Genomic DNA, 24,004 nt, shown 5'->3' on the forward strand with positions numbered 1-24,004 from the left:
GGGTAGACGCCATAGTTAGCGCAATTGTGACGCGCACCACCATTCCGGTGGAGGGGGGAGCGGCCCTCAAGGATACACATGACCGACGCATGGACACCATTCTGAAACAAGCTTTTGAGGTAGCAGCCTTGTCCCTTCGAATCGCGACTTGCTGCACCGTGGTGACGCGCTCCTGTTTATCACAGGCAAGAAACACCCCGGGAGCAGACATGGAATCGGCTCTCGCTTTTCTCACTGACGCAGCCTCCGACCTCGTCCGTACGGCAGCCAAGGGAGTGTCCTCCTCAGTGGCAGCCAGGAGACAGCTTTGGCTACGCAATTGGGCGGCCGACGCGTCCTCCAAGACACGACTCACAAGATTGCCCTTTAAGGGTTCCCTACTATTCGGCAGCGACCTCGAGAACTGGGCTACTAAATGGGGTGCCTCTCCATTGCCCCGTCTACCAGATGACAGGTTGAGGAGGAGCCAGCGTTCTGTTTCCAGACCAGCCAGAGGTAGAACCTCGCAGCGCTTCAACCCTTACAGGTCTCGCTATCAAGCACCTCGTTCTCAGGCCAGGAATCAGCCCTTTCGGGCTAAGCACACCAAGAAGAGAACCGGCCCGGGTTCTGGCCCCGGCCGTAACCCACAATGACAATCAGCTGACCCATCCGAGGGTAGCAGCCATAGGGGGCAGGCTAACCCTCTTCTACCGCAGGTGGGTCGAGATCACTTCGGACCAGTGGGTCCTCGCCATCATCCGGGAAGGATATTACCTGGGTTTCTTTCGGCTTCCGCCGAACAAGTTTGTGGAATCTCCTTGTTCGCCACTCAAGACAGTGGCACTAGAAGTGACCTTACAGAGGCTCCTGGCCCTAAAAGCCATAATCCCAGTACCTGCGGAAGAGGTAACTTCTGGGCATTATTCCATTTATTTCATAGTACCCAAGAAGGAGGGCACCTTCAGGCCCGTCCTGGACCTCAAGTCAGTCAATCGACACCTATGGGTCCCCAGCTTTCGCATGGAAACTCTACGGTCTGTCAAGAATTCAGTACAGCCAGGGGAGTTTCTCACCTCCCTAGATCTGTCGGAAGCCTACCTGCATATCCCAATCCATCAGGATCACCAGCGCTATTTACGCTTCAAAGTCCTGAATCAGCACTTCCAGTTCCGGGCTTTACCCTTCGGGTTAGCCACCGCGCCGCGGATCTTTACCAAGGTAATAGTAGTAGTGGCGGCGGCACTCAGGAAGGAAGGAATTCTCGTCCATCCCTACCTGGACGATTGGCTGATCAGGGCAAAGTCACCGGAGGAGAGTCATCGGGCAACCAACAGAGTTATAGCTCTTCTGGAAAGCCTAGGATGGGTAGTCAACATAAAGAAGAGTTCCCTACAGCCATCCCAGTTGCTGGAATACCTAGGGGTCCAATTCGACACCCAAGACGACAAGGTCAGTCTGACCTCCAAGAGACAGTCCAAACTCTGGAATCATCTGCAGGTCCTTCTGAGCGCCAGCCGGCCCACAGCTCGGGATTACCTACAAGTCCTCAGCCTCATGGCATCCACTCTGGAAGTGGTGCCTTGGGCGCGGGCTCATATGAGACCATTGCAACGCGCCCTTCTATCTCGATGGAGTCCACGATCGCGGAACTACGCCATACACCTACCTCTGCCAGCCAGAGTGCGGACTCAGCTATGGTAGTGGTTACAGCCCGGCCACATAAGCCGGGGGTCGAGAATGTCCTCCCCAACCTGGATTCTGCTCACCACAGATGCCAGCCTGAACGGATGGGGAGCACATTGCGAGGAACTCACCACCCAAGGGCGGTGGACCAGAGAAGAGTCAAGGTGGAACATCAACCGACTAGAGGCACGGGCAGTCAGGCTTGCGTGCCTGCGATTTGCCCACAGACTTCGCGACAGAGCAGTCAGAGTGATGTCAGACAACGCCACCACAGTGGCATACATCAATCGACAGGGCGGAACCAGAAGCCAACAAGTGTCCCTAGAAATAACTCCCCTGATGATTTGGGCAGAAGCAAATCTCCAGGACATCTCCACCGTCCACATTGCCGGGAAGGACAACCCGACGGCAGACTTCCTCAGCAGAGAAAGCCTAAACCCGGGGGAGTGGCAACTGTCACCCACAGTTTTTCAGATAATTGTGGATCGATGGGGGACGCCAGCCATGGACCTACTAGCGGACAGGTCCAACGCTCAAGTTCCCAGATATTTCAGCCGCAGGCGAGATCCTCGGGCTCAGGGGATCGATGCCCTGGTACAACCGTGGCCTCAGGGGATCCTGCTATACGCCTTTCCTCCATGGCCCCTGCTGGGTGCCATTGTTCACAGGATTCAGAGACACAGAGGTCTAGTTCTTCTAGTGGCCCCAGATTGGCCAAGAAGACCCTGTATGCAGACATGAGAAGACTACTGGCAGGGAACCCTCTACCCCTGCCTCCACACCAGGACCTGCTGCGGCAAGGTCCCATCCTCCACGAGGATCCGGCTCAATTCTCTCTTACGGTCTGGCCATTGAGAGGGCTCGACTGAAGAAACAGGGATACTCTGAGCCGGTTATAGATACACTCCTCCGAGCACGCAAATTCTCCACATCGCTAACATATATCAGGATCTGGAGAGTTTTTGAAGCTTGGTGCGACTCTCACGGCACCAATTCACATACCGCGAAGATTCCTATTATTTTGGACTTCCTACAAGATGGACTTCAGAAGGGTCTGTCCCTCAGCTCCATCAAGGTACAGGTAGCAGCGCTGTCTTGCTACGGTCCCAGACGTGACGGCAAATCCATTGCCAAGCACCCAGACATTTCACGCTTCCTGAAAGGAGTTAAACACATTCGCCCGCCACTGAAGTGGCCAGTGCCCTTGTGGAACCTCAACCTAGTATTGGAATTTCTAGCGGGATCAGCCTTCAGGCCCCTTCGAGGCCTGTCTCTCCGTTTGTTAACCTTGAAGATGGTGTTCTTGCTGGCTGTATGTTCAGCACGCCGCATCTCAGAGCTACAAGCACTATCCTGTCGGGATCCATCCTCAGAATCACTCCAGAAGCTATCCATCTTCGCACAGTTCCATCCTTTTTACCCAGGGTGGTTTCACACTTTCACCTCAACCAAACCATATCCTTGCCTACCACGGAAGGTTTGAAGAAATCGGAAGAAGGTCGAATGCTACGTCGTCTCGACATCGGCAGACTGCTGTCCAGATACCTGGAAATGTCAGAAGCAGTACGAAAGACGGACCACCTGTTCGTCCTGCACAGCGGGAAGAAGCAAGGGGAAGCGGCCTCACGGCCGACCATCGCCTGCTGGATTAAAGAAGTTATCAAGGCAGCCTACGTAGAGGCAGGAAAACCACCACCTCTACAGGTCAAGTCTCATTCTACCAGGGCACAATCAGCCTCTTGGGCAGAAGCCAAGCTGCTGTCGCCTGCAGAGATATGTAAAGCGGCGAAGTGGTCCTCCCTCCATACCTTCTCCAGATTCTACCGCCTGGACGTCCAGGCCAGGGAGGACACAGCATTTGCGAGGGCAATCCTACACGGTCCTCGGGCAGCCTCCCACCCAGTCCGGGAGTAGCTTTTGTACATCCCACTTGTTTTGAGTCCATCTGCTACACGCTAGGAAATGTTGAAATTACTTACCTGATAATCTCCTTTTCCTTAGTGTATGCAGATGGACTCAGCATCCCGCCCGGCTGCCGGTATACATGGGGATTCGCTGACTCACGGTAAGCTTTGTTTTTCTTATAATAGGGCTTCCACCCTGCCGGGTGTCGACGCCTTCCGGTTGAGAACTCTGGCGGTCTCCAGCTACCATCAATTGGTCAGGGTAATCCTGCTGATTAATCGATCGGTCAGTCACACATATATCCATAAAGCTTTTGCTAGGAAGATTACTGAATAGCTACACTTCCTGTGGGGGTATATGTACCCGTGCTGACGTCAGATCCATCTCCAACTGCTAGCACGAGCACACAATACCCATTTGTTTTGAGTCCATCTGCATACACTAAGGAAAAGGAGATTATCAGGTAAGTAATCTCAACATTCATTGTGGACATCCTTAAAACCTGACTGGCCAGGTGGTCACTGAGGACTGGATTGAAAGCTACTGCCATAGAATATAAAAGCAGCATGTATGCATCAGAACCAAATACCATAGTCCCATGCAGTCACCGTTTCAGAGGATAGTTAGAGAAAAATGATTTATTGAGTAGAGAAATATGATTCATTGAGTAGAGAAACTAAATGGATTGCATCCTGAAATACAGTTGAGCTATTTGGATTAAAAGAAGAAACTGATGTTAATTATTCAGAGGATTGAAACTTGGAAAGAGAGACCTAGTGGTTGTCTTCTAGAACCAGGGTTCAGACACATAGGCAGGGCAGCATGAGCCAGCCAGTACTATGTAGAACGCACAAAAGATGTTGCCTATGAGCCAGTGAACTCTAGAGTATGAATGACTTTCTTCATGCATTTGATTTAGCATTCAAGTAGAACAGCAAAAGGTGGCTGCTTTATGAAATTGTTTTATACAGGGTCATCCCTAATGTGCCCTAGACCAAATAGATACAAAATAGGATCTCATGCACCTAATCTTTGACCCTAAATACAATTTTATTCTCAACATTTTCATACTTTTTATGTGAAAAAAGTACATAAATCTGAATTTGAAAAAACCTGTTTTTAACAACAGTTTCTAGGCTTGTTCATTTCAAAAACCCTGTCCACTACTCAGCTCTTCATGAAGAACATGACTGAGTCATCTTCTGTAAGAAAAAGAAAACATTTTAACTGTTTTTCAACAAACACCTCTGCTGTTTCTGGTTAAAAAAAAAAAATCCATAGATATGCAATTGACAAATTATGTTAATTCAGTCCCTTTTGTGTGTGTGACATTTGTTTTCCTAATACATGCATTTTTTTCTTAAAAGAATTATTTTGAATAAAAATATTGAGGTTTAAAGCACATTTTTCAGGTGAATGAATAAGCAGAAGATGCTGTTTTGTATTTTTGCTAGCTTGTGAAGGATGACCCTTTATAAAGTGATTTAGTAAAGCAGTGAACTTTAGCTGTCTGTGCTGTACCAGTTATGTGGATAATTGGAGGATGTTAGTTTCCAGTACTGGAGTAAAAAGTAGCACTGTAGATTCTCAGAAGGAAAAAAAAATAATGTAAGAAAAAGTGGTTTTCTCTGTAATTTGGAGCTTGGTACATGCCAGGAATTGTAGCTCCCATCCTTAGCAGCACTCAGGCTTCCCACAGAGCTTGGCTGCCTTCTACTGTAGCAGCTTCCTGATGGGCTAACAGGGGGTTAGATGGCAACCAGGTGCCATCAGTCTGAAAGAACCCTGAAATTATAACCAAAATAACTTTTTTTTTTTTTTTAGGAAAACATAAAAGTAAGTGGCAATCAGTTGTAAAGCTATGCTTCAACCCTTTTCTTGTTGTTCTGCAGTCCAGATCGGTGAAGCTCTGTAATCTATTAGGGTAGCAGCCTAAAACAATGCATGATGAGGGCTTTCAGTAACTGGCCCCATTGTTGTGGATTCTGATTAATAGAGGAGGTGAATATCCAGAGTGGTTCATCAGTCATTAACCAGGAGCCAGGACAAAGCTTTATACTTTCAAAACTGATTGCTAGCTTTCTGATTCTCACCTGTAAATGTTAATTCTGCATGCAGCTGCACTTAGCAATTCTTGCAGACATGCTTGGGTTGTGGTAGTGATATTGGTTCTTTTTTCCTACAGATCGCCTGCAATGGCTGGTGGATTGTTTGCCATTGAACGTGAATTCTTCTTTGAATTGGGTCTTTATGATCCAGGTCTTCAAATCTGGGGTGGTGAAAACTTTGAAATTTCTTACAAGGTAAAGTATGTTTTTTTTCTTGGGTATTTTTTAATGGTATGACTTACATTGCGGTTATTTTAAATTATCTATGGTTTGTTTTTTTTGTTTTGTTTTTTTGTGACTCTGTATTTTATTTCAGAGAGTCACTCTAATAGTAGCAATGTACATTTTCTAGCACACCGTTCAGCTTTACATAGAACCATGATACTTCCATGGTGTCTGGCAATACATTCACTGCGTGACAGACTCGGAAGTGGCAGAGAGGGGAAGGATATTCCTATCTAAATATAATTAAAGTTGGCCATAGGAAGAAGCCATCCATTATTTGGGCTCAAGTTTGGCTTATGAACTGTCACCAGAATGCAAAGCACTCCCCACCTTTTCACCCCCACAGTATCTCTCACTCCTCCACACCCTCATAAGAACATAAAATGTTGCTTTTCTGGGTCAGACCAATTCACATTTACCCGTTCTAGTCCTCTCATGATTTTATAGACTTCTATCATATCCCCTCTCAGCCGTCTCTTCTCCAAACTGAACAGCCCTAACCTCCTTAACCTTTCTTCATAGGGGAGCCGTTCCATGCCCTTTATCATTTTGGTGGCCCTTCTCTGTACCTTCTCCACTGCAACTATGTCTTAAGATGCAGCGACCATGTCCTGGAGGACATTTCAGAAGCCCTTAGCATTGCCAGCCCTGCTTAAGAACATTGCCAGCCTACAAAGATTGGGCTGTTTGGGGAAAATGACAGGGTGTAAAAATAGAGGAAAACCCCTGAGAGAAAAGTGGAAGGTACTGAAAGCCCCTGGCAAAAAGGAAATAGAATCCCCTAGTGCAAACTTGCTGAAGAAGAAAAATGCCCTTTCATTGCCCATGACTTTTTTTTTTTAATGAAATAGCACCACCATATTTAGGGTTCTATTTTTTAAAATTCAGTAAATTAGATTCTTCTTCTCAGCACAAAAGTAATTATGCAAAATAAAGCCATAATAAGTCGCCTGTTTTCATTACATACTTGCTGTCTTGCTCTTTCATAGTCACTGCATTACATTTGGTTGCCTTTGTAATACCAGAAGCCAAATAATACAAATGAGGAAATGGCTTTCTGTGTTTCACAGAGCCGAATTCCCATACGGTGTATAAACAAGGCCAGCATGTGGCCCTCCATAGTCCTCCCCTCCTCATTTTCTGAGCGAATTGCCTGCTGAGTGCGTCCTTAAGACTCTGACACTCTGACAATGCTTCCTAGCAAGCCCTACTCAAAGTATTAACATTAACAATGCCCTGAAGGTGAGGGTTTAGCTAAACTTTCTTTTATGAGCAAAGCCACTACAACTTATGAAAGTTAACATTTCTTAAATCCATGCTATCATATATTGTTAGTATTGCAAATGTTCTGTATATATTGTACTGCCTATGAGAGGACATGATCTCAAAATTTTAATTATGCTTTGCTATATATGTTATATGTTTAGAAAATAACTGATGACAACACCCTAGTTCTCTTAATTCCTTTGTATACTTTATCCAAGTTGAAGCCTTGGCTCTGGCCTTCTTTTTAGGTCATTTTTAAGTCCTTATTAAATGAAGTAGAAGGTAGCAGCTCAGAATTCACCGTGCTTTGTAGTCTGTAAGCTGAACAGATTTTACAAGGAAGAGAATATGACCAGTAAAATAACTGTTTTCTCTGAGGGTAAGTAAAATGGCAGTTTAACACATGGCTGGTATCATCAGATGGAACCCAGTACGAAACTTTGACTTCAAAACTTCTATAAGCTTTGAGGATGCCCCACTGGGCATGTGTAACCACCAGCATCCCATGCAGAACCACTCAGTCTCATCTTTTCCATGAAGCCTGCAGGTCACGGTTCTTTCTCTCTCTCACAGCTGCAATAAAAGTCTGCTGGAACTGCAGGAGCTGTTTTTTGCAGGGCCATATGGATTATGTTTACCCTCTAGTCCTCTAGATAGGTTTTTCATTTATTTAAGTTTCTTTCTTTTCTTTTCTTTCATTTTTTTTTTTTTATTGATGGCCACATGGTTCACAGGTTCCGGTGCCTCATGGGAGCTTCGGTCAGGTTTTCTGAGCCTTCGAATTGTCTTTTTCCTTTTAATTCTCCAAAAACCTGTATATCATTAATTGATTCCTGCGCAGTCAGGCTAGGTCTATTTTGCCCCGTGATAGAGGGGGCTTTGCCTGGGAACAGACTGTAACATGTTGGGCTGCTCCCCTTTGAGACCATTCCCATAGGCTTTAGCCATTTTAATGGGGATTCACATTGGCAGTATCAATATCGAGGGATCCAGAATTGCACCAACCACCAGTGATGTATTGATATGACTTCAATTCCCCCTCAACCCATGCACCAGGAAGGATTCAGAAGCAGGTCAATGCATGATACCAGGAAAGGGGTTATTCTGGCATTGGCATTAATTTCCTGAGGTGTTCCTTTGGGGAGGAAAGTTCATCCTCACCATTGTCCCAGAAATTCAAAAGTCTTCAAGGATCCAGGTGACTTATTCACCTCTGGAGTCCAGGAAGATATGGCCTCCCCTTCTGCTCATAGTCTGTGCTGGCATAGGCTGTTTTTCGAGGAGGAGCTGGACGGAAAACTGCAGAATGCCCTGGGCACATGAGTAATCAGTAGTTGCTGATGCTCCAAGAGTGCCCTTGCTCCAATGGAATCAACATCTGGGACAATTTCTTCGATGTATCTTTCAAGCACATTGGCAAATGTTCAGGCTAAGCCCTATATGCAGTTGAAGTCCTCCCTGGGATGGTACCTGCTAACTGGGTAAGATCCTGATTCACTCCCAGTCATGCAGTCTGGTCCGGACAGGATAATCCTAGGAACAGAATTATGGCTCTGAGGATTCCTCTGGTCAGGGAAAAGGTCACTGCCCCTCTACATCACCTCCTTTGCAGGGAATAAGATTGCCATTCCATTTGAGGTGCAGAAGGAGGAAGAGTCCAGGACCAACTACTGGATCCCTCTGGGGATACTGTGGTAGTGCCCATCCAAGAGAACCTGTGGTTCCTGTTAGCAAGCAGACTATCATGCCTAGGCTGCAAGATTTGAAAAGCAGCAGCTACTGTATCTGTCTGTGGTGGTTAAATTTGTCTTTAAGAAGCCCAAGAGATTTAGATCCCTGAGCTCACTGAGGAGAAAGCTCTATTAAGGGGCTTTACCCAGTGATGGCATAGTCTACTATCAGTCCCTTGAACGCAAACCAAGGGGATAGCAGAGCAGTTCCTTTGAAGCACTGTGACTTGCTAAGGTCACTAAGGGATGAGATGCTGGAATGCGGAAATCACATGGTCTGCTCAACCTTTGCCATTTTACATACCAGATATTATTATTATTATTTAATATCTTTTATATACCGACGAACGTTGGGAACAATAGATGGTTGAAGATCCTCCTTTTGGTAGGAGGTTGAGGAAGTGATGGCTCAGTGATAAGGCCACCCTGCACCCTCTGCACTGCCAATCCAGCCCTACTATCAACAGCAGACTTTTACAAGTGGGACGCAGTAGAGGAAGGAAACGCTTCCTGTTGCCCTTGACCCCAACAGCAACAGTCTTCTCTCTTTTGCTACAGAGAGCAGAGGACATAAAGAACTACAGTTGTAGCCCAACCATAACTTGGCATGGGGCTTTGACTGGATTGGAGGGGCTTTGCTCCAATTCCAGTATTGGTGATATAGAAACTTCTGGTTGAGGGGAAACCAAGGTTTAAATAAACCATTGTCCCAGAGTATCCTCAGACACTTGGGTTCTCAGCACTATCCATAGTGGAGAATATGCCTATTCAGTGCTCCTCTGAACTGCCCATGGAGAAGCGATTTGGCACACTCAGTATCAGGAAATGGACATTCTTCCCTCTTAAAGGGCCATGAGACCCAACCCAATTTAGCAGGAGTAAGAGGATGAGATTCTACTCCAGGTATTTTCTTGATCGCCAAGAGTTGGAAGACCTCTGTCCCATTCTAAACATGAGGTCATCAAACAAGTGCCTGGTAAGGGGAAGAGGTCGAGCTGTTCTCTCTAGACCTAAGGAATTGCATCTGTATAGAGATCTTTCCAGCTCTGAGAGCATTTTGGATTCATAGTAGAGGAAATCCACTTCCAATATTGCATATTCTCTTTTGTCCTTGCATCATGCCTACCCACCATGCCTTGTGTCGGTAACTGTGCACCTATGAAAAGCAATGGTGCAAGTCTTTCCTGCTTGAACAGTCAGTTGCTCTAGGATACAGCTCAAGAAGATGCCACATAATAATGAGCAAATCCTTCTGGGTGTAGGTAGTCTGTTACTAATTTATCTAAATCCAACCGGAGGCTACCATCTTGATAGGATTTATAAAACCTTAACTAATCATGGTTTGGGCAAAAGCTGTTCAACCACATAAAAGGGTTTAACATATTGATATCCACTGCAAAGAGTAAGTTGACATCGGTAGGGGACATGTCATGTTAGTCATTATGGAATCGACTGTATGGGGTTCCCCTAAAGCCAACCTTCACAGACAAAGAGTCCAATATACCTTAAGATGTTGGTGGATACCAGCCACTTAGCATATTCAGCTAAGCACCTGCATTATTCAACCATTATGGGCCCTCTGTCGTAGAGGCTGGATTAATCCAAGATTCTTATGGTACAAACTATCCTGAGTATGGATGTGTCCAACCTTGGTCAGGGGAGCTCATAAAGAGGGACACCACACCCAGGGTCTTGGGTCCACTTAAGAGCAAGGGCAGTAAGGTTTGCCCTAAGGAATTTTGAGGTTCAATTGGCCAAAGCATTGGTCCTCATCTAAACAGACAGGTTGCTATCAACTATGTCTACAAGCAGGGAGGAATGGGTTGCACTGCCTGTAACAGGAAGCTGTCCTAATGAAGAACAGGGTGGTCTCTCACTTTATGGCCTCAGAGCCATGTGCCTGGTGGATAGACTGAGTTGAGTTCTGGAATCCTTCCAATAGTCCCTGAATAGGGGAGTTGAAAACCAGATATTCTGTGGCAGTACACCTGTGGTAGCTTTGTTGCTATCTTCTCTAACAGGAGATTCCTGAATTTCTGTTATAGCAAAGGAGAGTGTGGCAACTAACCTCTGATACAAAAAGCCTCCACTCCAGTCTAAGGTGAGGGTAAAGTGTATCTTCCAATTCTTTTGGTTTGCGAGACCTTGTGGAAACTCAGAAGAAACTAGGGAATCATAATCCTCATAGCTCCCTCTTGGCCAAGACAGATTGGTTCCCACTCCTTGGGAGACATCCATTGGGGATCCTGTTAGTTTTTTTAAATTCCTCAACAGTGAAATATAAGCATCATGAAATACTATACCATCCCAGTATTAGGTTCGGACTCCCTCTCAAAAGAGTAGCCTTGAAACCTCTGAATCTGTCTAGTGATGTGTCTCGTATTCCTCTGGCATCAAAGAAGGATTTCAAGAGGAAATCTTATGATGTGGTATGGCAAAGTTTTTTTGCTCTGTAGTTTGAGAGAAAGGCCCTAGATCCTTTCTCCTATTTCACATGAAAATTGAGTACCTTCTGCATTTCTCTGTCAGTTTGATGACCGCAGTTAAGGCTCACCTTGGTGAAATTGGTGCTTTTCATCCATCTCTGTACAACCTCTAGATGTATGTTTTTAAGCATACTGGCTTCAGTTGAATCCCTTGTCAATCCTCCTGCTATGTCATGGAATCTCAACATAATGCTCATCCAGTAAAAGCTACCTTTGAGCCACTGGGATCTTGTGAATAAAAGTATGTGACCTGGGAGGTCATAATTGTTGGTGGCAATCACTTGGCATATGAAGTTGATGAGCTCCAGTCCCTAGCAACTTTTCTATCTTATACTAAATTTTTGCAATACAATGAGTCTAGGCCATCCCTAAATCTCTGCCTACAGTTTTACCTAATCTCACAAAGATAAACTGATGTTGCAGTTTGGATTACAAGTCATCTGTAACCTTCTACCTGGAATGGACTGAAGTCCTCAGATAATCCACTCAGCTTTTGTTTCACTGACACCAATAAACCTGGACTTGCCATAGCTAATGAATTGTGCCCCTTTTGTTACATCCAGGAAGACCTGGTTCTGTGCTGGAGCCATGACAGTGCCTGTAGTAAAAGCTGCAATGTGAGGATTTCTCCACACATTTGCATATCACTATGCATCAGTATGTTTTGAACAGCCTACCATGTCTCTTTGGGATGTAGAACCCAACTCCATCCCTCATAGGGCCTGTTAATTTGGTTCAGAAGTCCATAAATAAAATTTAAAAAAGAAGAAAAACAGAAAAGATTAAGTTGTTCTCTTGTCCGCATATTTTCTCTGTTTGAGGCAATCTATAACTAGAGAGTTCCCATGTGCGAGGACTGCCAACCTGCTTGTTCTTGGAGAAAGTAAAGTTATTTACCTGTAGCAGCGGGTGCTTGATGGACAGCAGGATGTCAGTCCTTACAAAACCCTCCTGCCTCCCGTTGGGAGTTGTATTTATTTATTTTTATTTAAAAAATGTATAACATGCTCATATCATGGTTCAAAGCAGGGTGCAAATTAAAAACATATATAAGGCAAGGTTACCACACAAAACACATAATAAACCAGCATAAGAAAAAAAACCTAAAAAGATTCCTTCAGATATATCCCATGCTCATAGACACAACCCTGATTAAAAATAATAGCTTAAATTAGACCTGCTGCCAAACAGTTGTTAACCTTGACTAGTCAAACAAATTTCAAAAATGCCTCCTGACTAGTTGCCAATCTCAAAGTCTTGTTGGAATAAGTATGTTTCTAATTGCTTTTTAAGTGTATGAGTACATAACTTGTTGATGTAATTGTTCAAACGAAGAATTACAGAACGAAGGACCTGCATTTGAATAGGCCTTCTTTCTTCTGCAAGATGTACCAGTCAAGGAGATGGAATATCCAAAAGAGCTTGACAAGCAGCTCTTGAGTACACAAGATAGATTGTAAATGGAAAGCATCATGTGAAGGAGTAACTTAAAAATGTATGGACCAATAGGGCCAATTTAAACTTAATCTGCTACTAGATTGGCAACCAGTAGAAAGGAAAAAAGAACTGGAGTTATGTGCTCATACTAATTTGTGCCTGAAAGAATCCATGCCATTGAATTTTGCATGGAAGCTCTTAATACGTTTGCTGGAAGCCCAATGTACAGAGAGTTAAAGTAGTCCAGGTCTATCAGTACCAAGGCCTAGGGCACTGTACAAAAAAGTCAGAGGAGTAAGTAACAGCCTTAATTGTCATAAAATTCTTATTTTATAGAACTGTAATTTAACTACAGACTTGGACTGGGCTCAAAGTGATAGATTGGATTCTTTAATAAAGTCTAACGTTATGGATATGTGATGGATATATAATGCTCTTCAAATGAAAAAGAGTTGGATCATCTTTAGAAGGAAACTTTTTCAATATGATCACCACTGTTTTATCTAAATTGATGGCAAGCCTGCTGTGAAATAGCCATGCCATTATCGCTGAGAGACAGATTGAGACCATGCCAAATGTTTTGGCCAAGATGACTTATAAGTAGGGCTTCATAGGTCCTCTTTGCCTTTTGTCCTGCTTTAAGAAGGAGTTCCTTCGTCTGTCTCCAAAGCTGGGATAATTCTGCTGCGGTAGCCTGGGCAGCAGGAGAGGCTACTGTCAATGAAATAGGCAGCGGAGGTAAGGGTTGTCTCCCGTAGACAAGTTGGAAAGGGTAAGACCCCCTTGGAGAAATTAAGAAAATTTGTGATAGATTTCCTCAAGTACTTGCTGTAGCTGAATCTCCGCAAGAAATAATAGCTACAAAATGGCATTATTTTTCATCTTTGTCCAGGCCCAAGACTGTAAATATTATAGCTGCAATGACTACCTCTATATGCTCTCTAGAACCATGTGTGACTGGTTTAGTTAAAGATCTTTGTGAGAACACTAGCAACCCCATTAAAAAAAAATTTGTCCACTGCTTGTTGAGGAATGCAATTTATCTGTCAATCTGAAATGTGCTTCTTCCTGGCCGATTTAAAAAAAAAAAAAAAAGTTAACTTGGACACTGCACATTTTTCAAATTACCATCCTATTTCAGTCTCTGCCAGTCCTAGCAAAGGTTATTGATGGGAATCCAAGCTCTGCTGGTCTTAGAAAACAAACACAGGTACCAGGAGAGCATTGTGCTAACAGAGAGCCTAAGCCCTGCCAGCCAAAGGACCTTTGGTATGAAGAGGGAAGGCCAAGGAGATGGGGAAGAACAGTGTGGGAGATTAAAGGGAGAGCAGTGTGCAAAGGGGAGGGGAGTGTTTTCTATACACACCCGCATATTGCCTTTCAGCACCCCTGAAACCATACACACACTCTGCCACCCCTCCAGCCATTCCCATAGCCACATACAACATACCCTGCCATCCCCCTCCAGCACAAACACACACCCACTCTGCCATCTCCCTCCAGCCACTCAAGCCCTCCTTCAGCCCTGAAGCCACTCACTCTCCAGCCACATTCAAACACACACACACCCTGCTATCCCTAGCCAGCCACATATACACACCCTGCTACCCCCACCGTAGCCACATACACACAGCGTGCAACACAGCATGTACAAATTTTAAGGTAAATTGATTTACACCTTATTAAATTGAATCCACCTAAATATGCACCAAAAATTTTAATTCACATCATGAAAACACTGATAAACACCAACTTTTGATACCCCCCAAAACCCTGTAATTGCCTGAAAAATACCCTTAAGTTTACATTTTGTAAACCCCCCTATAATCAAAAGTCATACATATAAGGCACAGAAAACTGAATATCATCAGCTTAAAGATGATAGCCTACTTGCAGGCTGGATAGCAGTTTACAAATGTAAGCCATTTAGATGTTAAATAAAGCATCTGATAAGGCTGATCACTATGGTACTCCCTTTTTAACTGGATTCCAATGGGAGGCAGATATTCCATTTCGAACCTGAAAAGAGTGCTCTGCAAGATATGAAAACTAATTGAAAACAGTACCAGTGATGCCAGTGTTTTTCAAATGAGACAATAGCAATTTAAGGTTAAGGGTGTCAGATGCTGTTAATATTGTCTAACAATACCAGGACATAGTTTTGAATGCTTTCAAATCCTCGCCGAAACTGATCCAGACTTGATAGTAGCAAAGTCTGTGTACTAAAAAATGTTCAAAAACCCAAATTGGTACTGGTCAAGGATTGAATGTTCCTCGGTTAAATCAATTAGTTGTTTCAAAACAGTGTTTTCAATAATCTTTGCTAGGACTGGCAGAGACTGAAATAGGATGGTAATTTGAAAAATGTGCAGTGTCCAATTAACTTTTTTTTTTTTTAATCTGCCAGTAGAAGCAAACTTCAGATTGACAGATAAATTGCATTCCTCAACAAGCAATGGACAATTTTTTTTTTTTTCATCTTTTGTCCAGAATTGGTTTTTGCTGTTTTTATCATGGGATTTCATGAAGGCTGATGTTGAGTGAAATTTATAACGCTGTCTCTTCTGTCTCCCAGATTTGGCAGTGCGGAGGAAAGCTGCTGTTCACACCATGTTCTCGTGTTGGACACATCTATCGTCTCCATGGATGGCAAGGAAACCCTCCTCCTGTTTATGTAGGGTCCTCTCCAACGCTCAAGGTGATGGGCTGGAGTAACAAACTCCCAAGTTTGGCCTTCAGATTAGCTTATAACTGTTCATTTTTGCTTCTTTTAACATATACTGGTTATTTAAGATGTCTCTTTAAAGCTCATTAAAACTTTTTTTTATATATGGCATCCTTTCGTATCCCTCCCCACTTAGGGATTCTTGTCTCATACATGTAGGCAGTTTCTGACTGAGGACATAGACCCTGTTGCTGTAGCTCACCTGCTTAAGATGTCTGACTTTTCCATCCTAGAGACAAAATGGCACAGATAGATCTAAAGTCCATTTGTCTGCTCTTGTGGCCACAAAGGGGCGGACTGAATAACACAAGCTAAAATGGAGCATTTCCTACATCCTGCCTGCAGATGCATTAGATTTGTAGCTCAGTGATGAAACTGCAAACCTTTGCATGAACTTGGGCCCCCTCCCCCTCTTTCGGATTGCCTCTTCAGTTTAAGATCATAACTGATACCATATACAAGCAAGGCAGCCAACATTAGGGGGTCAGGCAGAGTAACTTCCAGTTTGTGAACTAGGGCTCTGATGCCTCTTGTCTTGGTGGTCTGCAGTAAACTGGTTGAAGCGGCAGCATAAGGGCATCTTGCACTGGTGCTTGGATGTGTTACGCCTGACTGTGAGACCTGAGAGCACCACTGCCTGGAGCTGGAAGAGCCAGCACAGTCTCACGCTTTCAAGAAGTATCCTGGCCAAAACTGAACCAGTGGGCAGGTTCTATTTGTTATGGCAGAGGCTCTGTGCATCACTGCATGCCCAGCGTGCTGAGGAGCAGGCCTACCGCTACGTGTTCAAAGAGCTGGAGAGCAGGTTTTTGAACATCAAGGCCCAGTATCTGTTCCACCACAAGAACACTGCAGACCGATACTGGCTTTACCAAAGGTTTTCTTTGCTATTTATAAAGAGGGCAACAACCGGAGCGTTTTCCAAGGTAAAACAGCATTAAACCCATGGAAATGGGCCGCTTGAAAATTGCCCACCCTCAACTTGGGTAAAATTAATCATGTTCTACCCACATTGAAAGAAGGCATTCTTGAGGGCATTTTTAGGTTGGGGGAGTAAAAAACCTCAGGTAGATGGCATTTTCAAATCTACATGTGTTATTTCGAAGGGGAAAAAGTACTCACAGAAAAAGCAGGCACAAGCCTATGTATCTAATTTTTTGCATTCATTACTGGTGCAAACCCTGCAGGTAAAAAATTACTGAAGTGTTCGCACCAATGCGGGCAGTTTGATTATCGCCCCCAAAGTGCAACCGTTAGGCAGGACTAGGTGGTGGCCTAGGGCGGCATTAGTGGGCAGAGTGCTGCTGGGGTACGTGAGGGTGCCATTTTCAAAATGTAAAGAGAGGGCAACAGCAATCACGGAGTACTGAGAGAGAGAGCACTGTAAGAGTTGACCATAACTATATATATACCACTGTCAGAGGGTTCATTCAACTCAGGTTGGGTTTGTGGGGGAGGGGTGGTGCTATATTGATCTGCCTTGGGCACTACAGACCCTTGCACCAGCCCTGCTGATGTACATAGAGGAGTATTCACTGTTGTTACTTCTGTATTATTTTTTTTACCCTTGATTATTTTAATTGCTCCTTGAGCTGATGGTCGAGATCAGAAGTCTTGATGCTTGGCACATGGTCTATGACCTGACAAGACCTGGGGAGCAGGAAATACCAAAGTGAAGTGTGTTTCCCCATTGCACCAAAAACACGATGTTGTGTTTGAGGCATTGTGGACCCTTGGTCGCAATGGAGATGACCATGCCCATGGGGAGGAGCCCCGTGGGGAACCAATGCGATTTGCTGACACAGTTAGCAGACACAGAATGGATAGTTTTTATTGTACTGCTGTAATAGATGGTAAGCAGGAAGGTAAGGCACTGATCCACGAGGTGCCAATACGCTCAACAGGCTCAGTAGTGTAGTCTCACCCAGATGTTCACGATAGGCAGGAGTCTGCAGAGTGGTAATGCCGCAGGTGGTGGGTGGAGTTGGAGTGCTGGTTCCTAGAGGTACTCACGGAAAGCTGGCATCTTCCCGATGGTAGAATGGTGGGACCGAAGGTCCGTGGTGCAGGATATGAAGCGGATAGGCCCTCGAGGAGTGAGTACCCAATGGTCCAATATCCTGGAAGAATAAAAGACAAGACCCCCGAGGAGCGGTTGTCTATGCTAGTGATGCCCCGAAGGGTAGTAGAAATCGAGAGACCCCCCGAGGAGCGGGTGCTAGAGCTTCTGCTGGAGCGATGCCCTTAGCGAAGGTAAGCATCTAAGCTGGAAGTTTAGAGCAGGCAGAGTAGCGAAGCAAAGTCTTTGCTAACTCATTTAGGTAGTGGAAGCGGAGGCTAGTTATACCCGGAGGTACTGATGTCATGCGGTGGGGCCTCCCCCACGGTTCCCGACATGATGTGTATTTGAGCGTCAGAGATGTGTGCGCTCGCGCCCTAGGAGGCCACAGGAGTGAGCATGCCGAATGGGAACGCCCATGCTGGTCTGAGAATGCCGAGGCCCGCAGCACTCTGCACTGGAGACAGCCATCTTGCCCAAAGAGAGAGAAAGGGCAAAAAAAGAGGTAAGACAGAATGGTCGTAGCCGTCTGTGATTGACGGACGCAACAGTACCCCCAATTCAAAGGGCCCCCTCCAAGACCTCTTCCAGGTGGTCTGGACTTGCGAGGGTGTGCCAAGTGGAACTGGCGGAGCATCTGTAATATTGGCCGGTGGTTCCCAGGAGTTTTCTTCTGGGCCGTAGTTCTCCCACGAAATGAGGTTCTCCCATGTCTTGCCTTTTTTACGCACATCAAGGATGTTGTCTACGGCGTATTCAATGTCATCTTCTGTGTCCAGGCTAGTGGGCTCTGGTTTTTTCTGGAGAACTCGGAGAGTATCACTGGCTTTAGTAGAGATACATGAAATGCATTGTGTATCTTCATAGATGGAGGCAGTTTGAGACTGTATGTTAAATTTCCTAGTCGCCGAAGGATGGCGAAAGGTCCCACAAAGCGAGGAGCAACTCTTGCAGATGGAAGCTTGAGTCGGAGGTATTTTGTGCTTAACCAGACCTTGTCGCCTGGCTGGAACTGGGGTGCCTTTTGATGATGGGCATCATAGGTCCTCGTTGCCTTTTGTCCTGCTTTAAGAAGGAATTCCTTCATCTGTCTCCAAAGCTGGGATAATTCTGCTGCAGTAGCCTGGGCAGCAGGAGAGGCTACTGTCAATGGAATAGGCAGTGGAGGTAAGGGTAGTCTCCCGTAGACAAGTTGGAAAGGGGAAGACCCCGTTGAAGAAGCAGGATGTGAACTGATGGCAAATTCTGCCCAAGGCAGTAGTTCAGCCCAGTCATTCTGTCTAGAGTTAACATAGGATCGCAGGAATTGTTTCAATGTCCTATTCATCCTCTCAGTCTGACCATTAGACTGAGGATGGTAGACAGAGGTTAGATATAAAGTGATGTCAAACTTCTGACATAATGCTCTCCAAAACTTTGCAGTAAATTGCACTCCTCTGTCGGATAGGATATATTTGGGCATCCCATGAAGACGGAAGATGTGTTTAATGAAGAGTTTAGCTAATTCAGTAGCAGAGGGTAATCCTGGTAATGCTACAAAGTGTGCCATTTTAGAGAACCGGTCGACTGTAACCCATATGGTGTTGTTGCTACTGGATGATGGCAGGTCCACTACAAAATCAGTAGCGATAAGGGTCCAAAGTTCATCCGGTGATGGTAGAAGTTGTAATAAACCTCAAGGTCGCACGGGTGGTGTCTTTTGCTTGGCACAGACAACGCAGGAACCCACGTACGCTTGCATGTCCTTCATGGTGGGCCACCAGTAGTATCTTTGCAATATTGCTAAAGTGCAACTTTGACCAGGATGGCCTGCCAGGCAAGAATCGTGTACCCATCTCAACATTTTTTCCTTAATTTTCTGGCCACCACCATCTTCCCAGCAGGTACCGTGTGAGTGGCTGCGAGGACCACTCTTGCAGGATCAGTTATATGATGGGGTTCATCTGGCACGTCCTGAGATGAGAAGGAGCGTGATATGGCATCAGCCCGAGTGTTCTTTCCTCCAGGTCGGTATTTTAGAAGGAAGTGGACATCTTGCCTGATGGTGGTTGAGTCATTGAGCATGTTGAAGGTACTCTAGATTCTTGTGGTCTGTGTATACTACTATTTGGTGTTGAGTGCCTTCTAGCCAAGGATGCCATTATTCAAAAGCCAGTTTGATCGCGAGAAGCTCCTTGTCTCCTATCCCATAGCTTCTCTCAGCAGGCGAGAACCGCCTAGAAAAGAAGGAGCACAGATGGAGTACATTGGATTCGCTGTACTGACTTAGGACTGCCCCCACACCTACGTCAGATGCATCAACCTCCACAATGAAAGGACGCTGTGGATCAGGGTGGCGAGACACAGCTTCTTTTGAAAAGCCTCTTTGAGCATCATGAAGGCTGAGATGGCTTCAGGATACCAATTGGCAGGGTTGGCTCCCTTCTTGGTCATAGAAGTTAGAGGGACTGTCAGTGATGAGTAGTTTTTAATGAAGGATCGGTAGTAGTTGGTAAATCCTAAGAAGCGACGTAATGCCTTCAGGCCTGTGGGTTGAGGCCAGTCCCGGATACTCTCAAGTTTCTTAGAGTCCATTTGAAAACTGCTCTTCGAAACGATATATCCCAGGAAGGGTACAGCTTCTTTGTGAAATTCGCATTTCTCAAGCTTTGCGTAGAGAAGCATGCAGACGTCTTAGGACTTTCTTAACATCCTCCTGATAACTTTGCAAATCCTGAGAAAAGATCAGTATATCATCAAGATATACTACTATGCATTGATACAGTAAGTCCAGTAAGATGTCGTTCATCATATTTTGAAAGACTGCAGGTGCGTTACTTAAACCGAAGGGCATGAAGCAGTAGTCAAAGTGACCATCACGTGTGTTAAAAGCAGTCTTCCATTCATCTCCTTCTCGAATACGCACAAAGTTGTATGCTCCTTTTAGGTCCAATTTGGAAAATATTTTGGCCCCTTGGAGTCTATCAAACTATTCAGATATTAAAGGCAAGGGGTACCTGTCCTTGATGGTAATTTCGTTCAGACCCCTGTAGTCGATGCAGGGGCATAAGGTGCCATCTTTTTTCCCTACAAAAAAGAAACCTGCACCAGCAGCGGATTTAGAAGGCCTGATAAAGCCCTTTTGTAGATTTTCCTGTATGTAGGTAGACATAGCTTTGGTTTCAGCTACAGAAAAGAGGGTAGACTCTTCCTTTGGGTGGTTCTGAGTTTGGCTTCGGATTTATGGCACAATCGAACTCTCTGTGTGGAGGAAGCACATCAGCTGCTTACTTAGAGAAAACATCCTGAAAGGAGGCATATTGTGGAGGTAAGCCAGGTAATGATGGAATTATAGGCATGCAAATGAGTGGTGAAACTTCAGCAAGGCACCGACCATGACAGTCTGGTCCCACCGGGACAGTTCCAAAGTGGCCCAATTGAATTGTGGCATATGGTCTTGAAGCCACGGCAGATCCAGCGATGGTCTGGCGAGCCAGGTCATCAAACACAGACTTAAACAGTTGTAGAAATCCTGATAGGTCATTCAGGATAGGGTCCTTACGTTCCCATAGTGGTGAAGTCCAGGCCAGGGCTCATCCTTCGAGGAACGACAGGATGTAGGTGGTCCTTGAAGCCTCAGTGGGAAAGAGGGTAGGCTATAAAGCAAAATGCATGCTGCATTGATTGAGGAATCCTCTGCACATCTTGGCTTCACCTGTGAAGCGGGTAGATATAGATAGAGGCCCAGTGGTCTTCAGGGTTACCACTGGTGCCAGCAACTCCTTTACAGGAGGAGCTGAGGAGTTCAGTTGAGTGTGTAACTGATTGAAGGCAGTAGCAAGATTTTCCAAAGACTTTTGTTGTTCTGTAATCCGCTGGGCTAGGTCAGGAATGGCCTGCAGGGCTGCAAGCTGAGCCAAGTCTATGGAGTTAGCAATCTGTTGTGTTTGAGGCATCAGAGATGTGCATGCTCGCGCCCTAAGAGGCCACGGGAGTGATCATGGCGGATAGGGGCGCTCATGCTGGTCTGAGAACGCCGAGGCCCGCAGCACTCAGCACCGGAGACAGCCATCTTGCCCAGAGAGAGAGAAGGAGGAGAAAAAGAGGTAAGGCAGAGCGGTTGCAGCCGTCTGCGACCGATGGACACAACACACGAAAGGTGCAGTACTAGCAACATAATTTTGTATAATTCAGTTAGCAATTAAAACACAGCAGTCATTATGATCCTCTCTTCATTCAGTCTTTTAGGTTATTCCAATGGAGATAAGTGTTTTTGAAAACAATTTCTATTTAGCCAGTCCCCAGCTCGCTCTTCCTCTGACCCATGTTGAATTGTAAGGAAGTCAGATGCTACTGTACCAATTTTCATGCACCCCCCCCCCCCCCCATGCAGGCATCACACTGATCAGTGAAAAGCAGGAGCACAGCATGCAGAGCTGATCAGGAGTGGCTCAAGGAAAATGAGTTTCTTTAACACTGGGATTGAACTGTAATGAATCACTTACCTTTGATTTCAAAAAAAGAAGAAATTGCAAAAGTACAACAAAATAAGCTAACGAAAAAGCAGTAGAGGCAAGTTAACCCTTGGAGGTATCGAGCTACTCCCATTGTATTAAAACGGGCTTCTTGTCGAATCTGGATTATCTGCCTGTGGCTTCATGGCTAGTTCTAAGTTGCAGTTTTGTACTTGTAGTATTTAGTTACTGAATTTGTGTAAAATTTGCAGTGGTCCCACAGTGCCCTGAGTCAGGGATTATAAATTCTAATCCACAAGGCACCCAAACGGGTCACATGTTCAGGATACTCGCAATGAATAGTCATGAGCTTTCTAAGCACCACATTTAATCTAAGATACAGGTAAATTTCCATTACTTTAAAAACGATTGCAAAGACCATTGGTAAAAAGTAGATTTGGACTTTGCAGCTATACAAGTAGTAGGAAAATTGCTCACTACAAGTCTGTTAGCGTTTAAATCCAGTGAATGTGCGTATGTGCAGGGGTGGAAGAAACCGAAATTTGTAGGATCCTAGGAATCAAACTTTGCTGCTGCTGACCCACCAAGCCATCCCACTACTTATTTTTATTTTGCTTTTAGATATGTTTTACTTTGACTCTTTTTTGTGTTTCTTCCCTCTCCTTTGCTCGACTGACACGATTCCTCCTGCAGCCCTTTCCCTCGTTATGACCCTGGTGGCTCCTTTCAGATGTGGACCATCCTTAGGCTAGTCACAGTTATGCTGCGGACTCTTGGCCTGGTCTGGGCATGCGGCAGGTGCTAATGTTTAGGCAGGCACCTGGGATTTTCCGCCCTTGTCTGTAGCCTGGCTTCTTGCATTACTGAGTCTTCCTTCTTCCCATCTCAGTTTAAAAAAGACCTCACTTTTTTTATTTTTTCACAGAACTATGTCCGAGTTGTGGAAGTTTGGTGGGATGACTACAAAGAGTACTTCTATGCAAGCCGCCCTGAGACAAAGGCACTAGCTTACGGAGATATATCTAGCCTCAAAAAGTTCCGGGAAGACCACAACTGCAAAAGCTTTAAATGGTTCATGGAAGAAATAGCCTACGACATACCCTTACACTACCCTTTACCAGCTAAAAACGTAGAATGGGGAGAGGTAGGTGCACTGCATGTAAAATACAAGGGGATTTTTCGTGTTGATGTCTTTTATTTATTTATTTATTTACTTTTTTTTTTTTTTTTTTTTAATGAACTGTGAAGTAAAAGATGATCTATTTTACTTTGTTATATTGTAAAAGCTGACAGAAAATCCCATGCAACAGGACAAGCATCTCTAGGAAGTGGTGGAAAACAGGGCACAGTGCCATAAAGCATCAGTTAGTATTACAGGTTTTCCAGGCAAAAAAGAAAATCACTTTTAGAAAGGAAAATTCTCGAATCATATTGAAGCCTATCTTTTGAATTTAGGAATCCCACATGGATATTTATTTTTATCTTGCCTATCCTTGGCAGGCCATTTTACTTAACCCTGATTGCTAATGCACATTACTGCAATATTTGTTATTACTGTAGATCAGAAGCTTGGAGTCCGGTTACTGCATAGACAGCATGGGGCACACAAATGGCGGCTTTGTGGAGCTGGGACCATGCCACAGGATGGGGGGAAACCAGGTAAGCAAGATGGGCCAGAGTGTGCAGAGTGGAATGGGTTTTACAGGCGGAAGATAGAAACCCACAGTAGTGAATGTTGGAATCCTTCACAGCAATGTAGAAGTTCTGTGCAAAAATGTTCCCTTCCGTAAAAGGGGCCGTTAACTAGCAGACGAGAAAGGACATGTTCTTTCAACAGAAGAGCAGGCTATAGACTATACTTCCAAAAATAAATTCACTGTAATATAACTATTAAATATTTTTTTCTTTTACAAAATGAGTAGTAGTCACCTGAGCATTGTTTTA

At 44.9% G+C, this 24,004-nt stretch overlaps 1 protein-coding gene across 2 annotated transcripts in view; it reads left to right on the forward strand.

Moving 5' to 3' along the window:
- The window catches only part of GALNT7 (polypeptide N-acetylgalactosaminyltransferase 7), a 313,223-nt gene that overhangs the window by 246,210 nt on the left and 43,009 nt on the right, over window positions 1-24,004 (forward strand). For both annotated transcript variants that reach the window (XM_029575498.1, XM_029575411.1), the window contains exons 7-10: window positions 5,756-5,873; window positions 15,398-15,520; window positions 22,986-23,204; window positions 23,621-23,719. In XM_029575498.1, the coding sequence (XP_029431358.1) occupies window positions 5,756-5,873; window positions 15,398-15,520; window positions 22,986-23,204; window positions 23,621-23,719 (559 nt within the window). The remainder of the gene's footprint in view (window positions 1-5,755; window positions 5,874-15,397; window positions 15,521-22,985; window positions 23,205-23,620; window positions 23,720-24,004) is intronic.

This window comes from Rhinatrema bivittatum, chromosome 1 (genome assembly GCF_901001135.1).
Source record: "Rhinatrema bivittatum chromosome 1, aRhiBiv1.1, whole genome shotgun sequence".
Lineage (NCBI taxonomy): Eukaryota > Metazoa > Chordata > Amphibia > Gymnophiona > Rhinatrematidae > Rhinatrema > Rhinatrema bivittatum.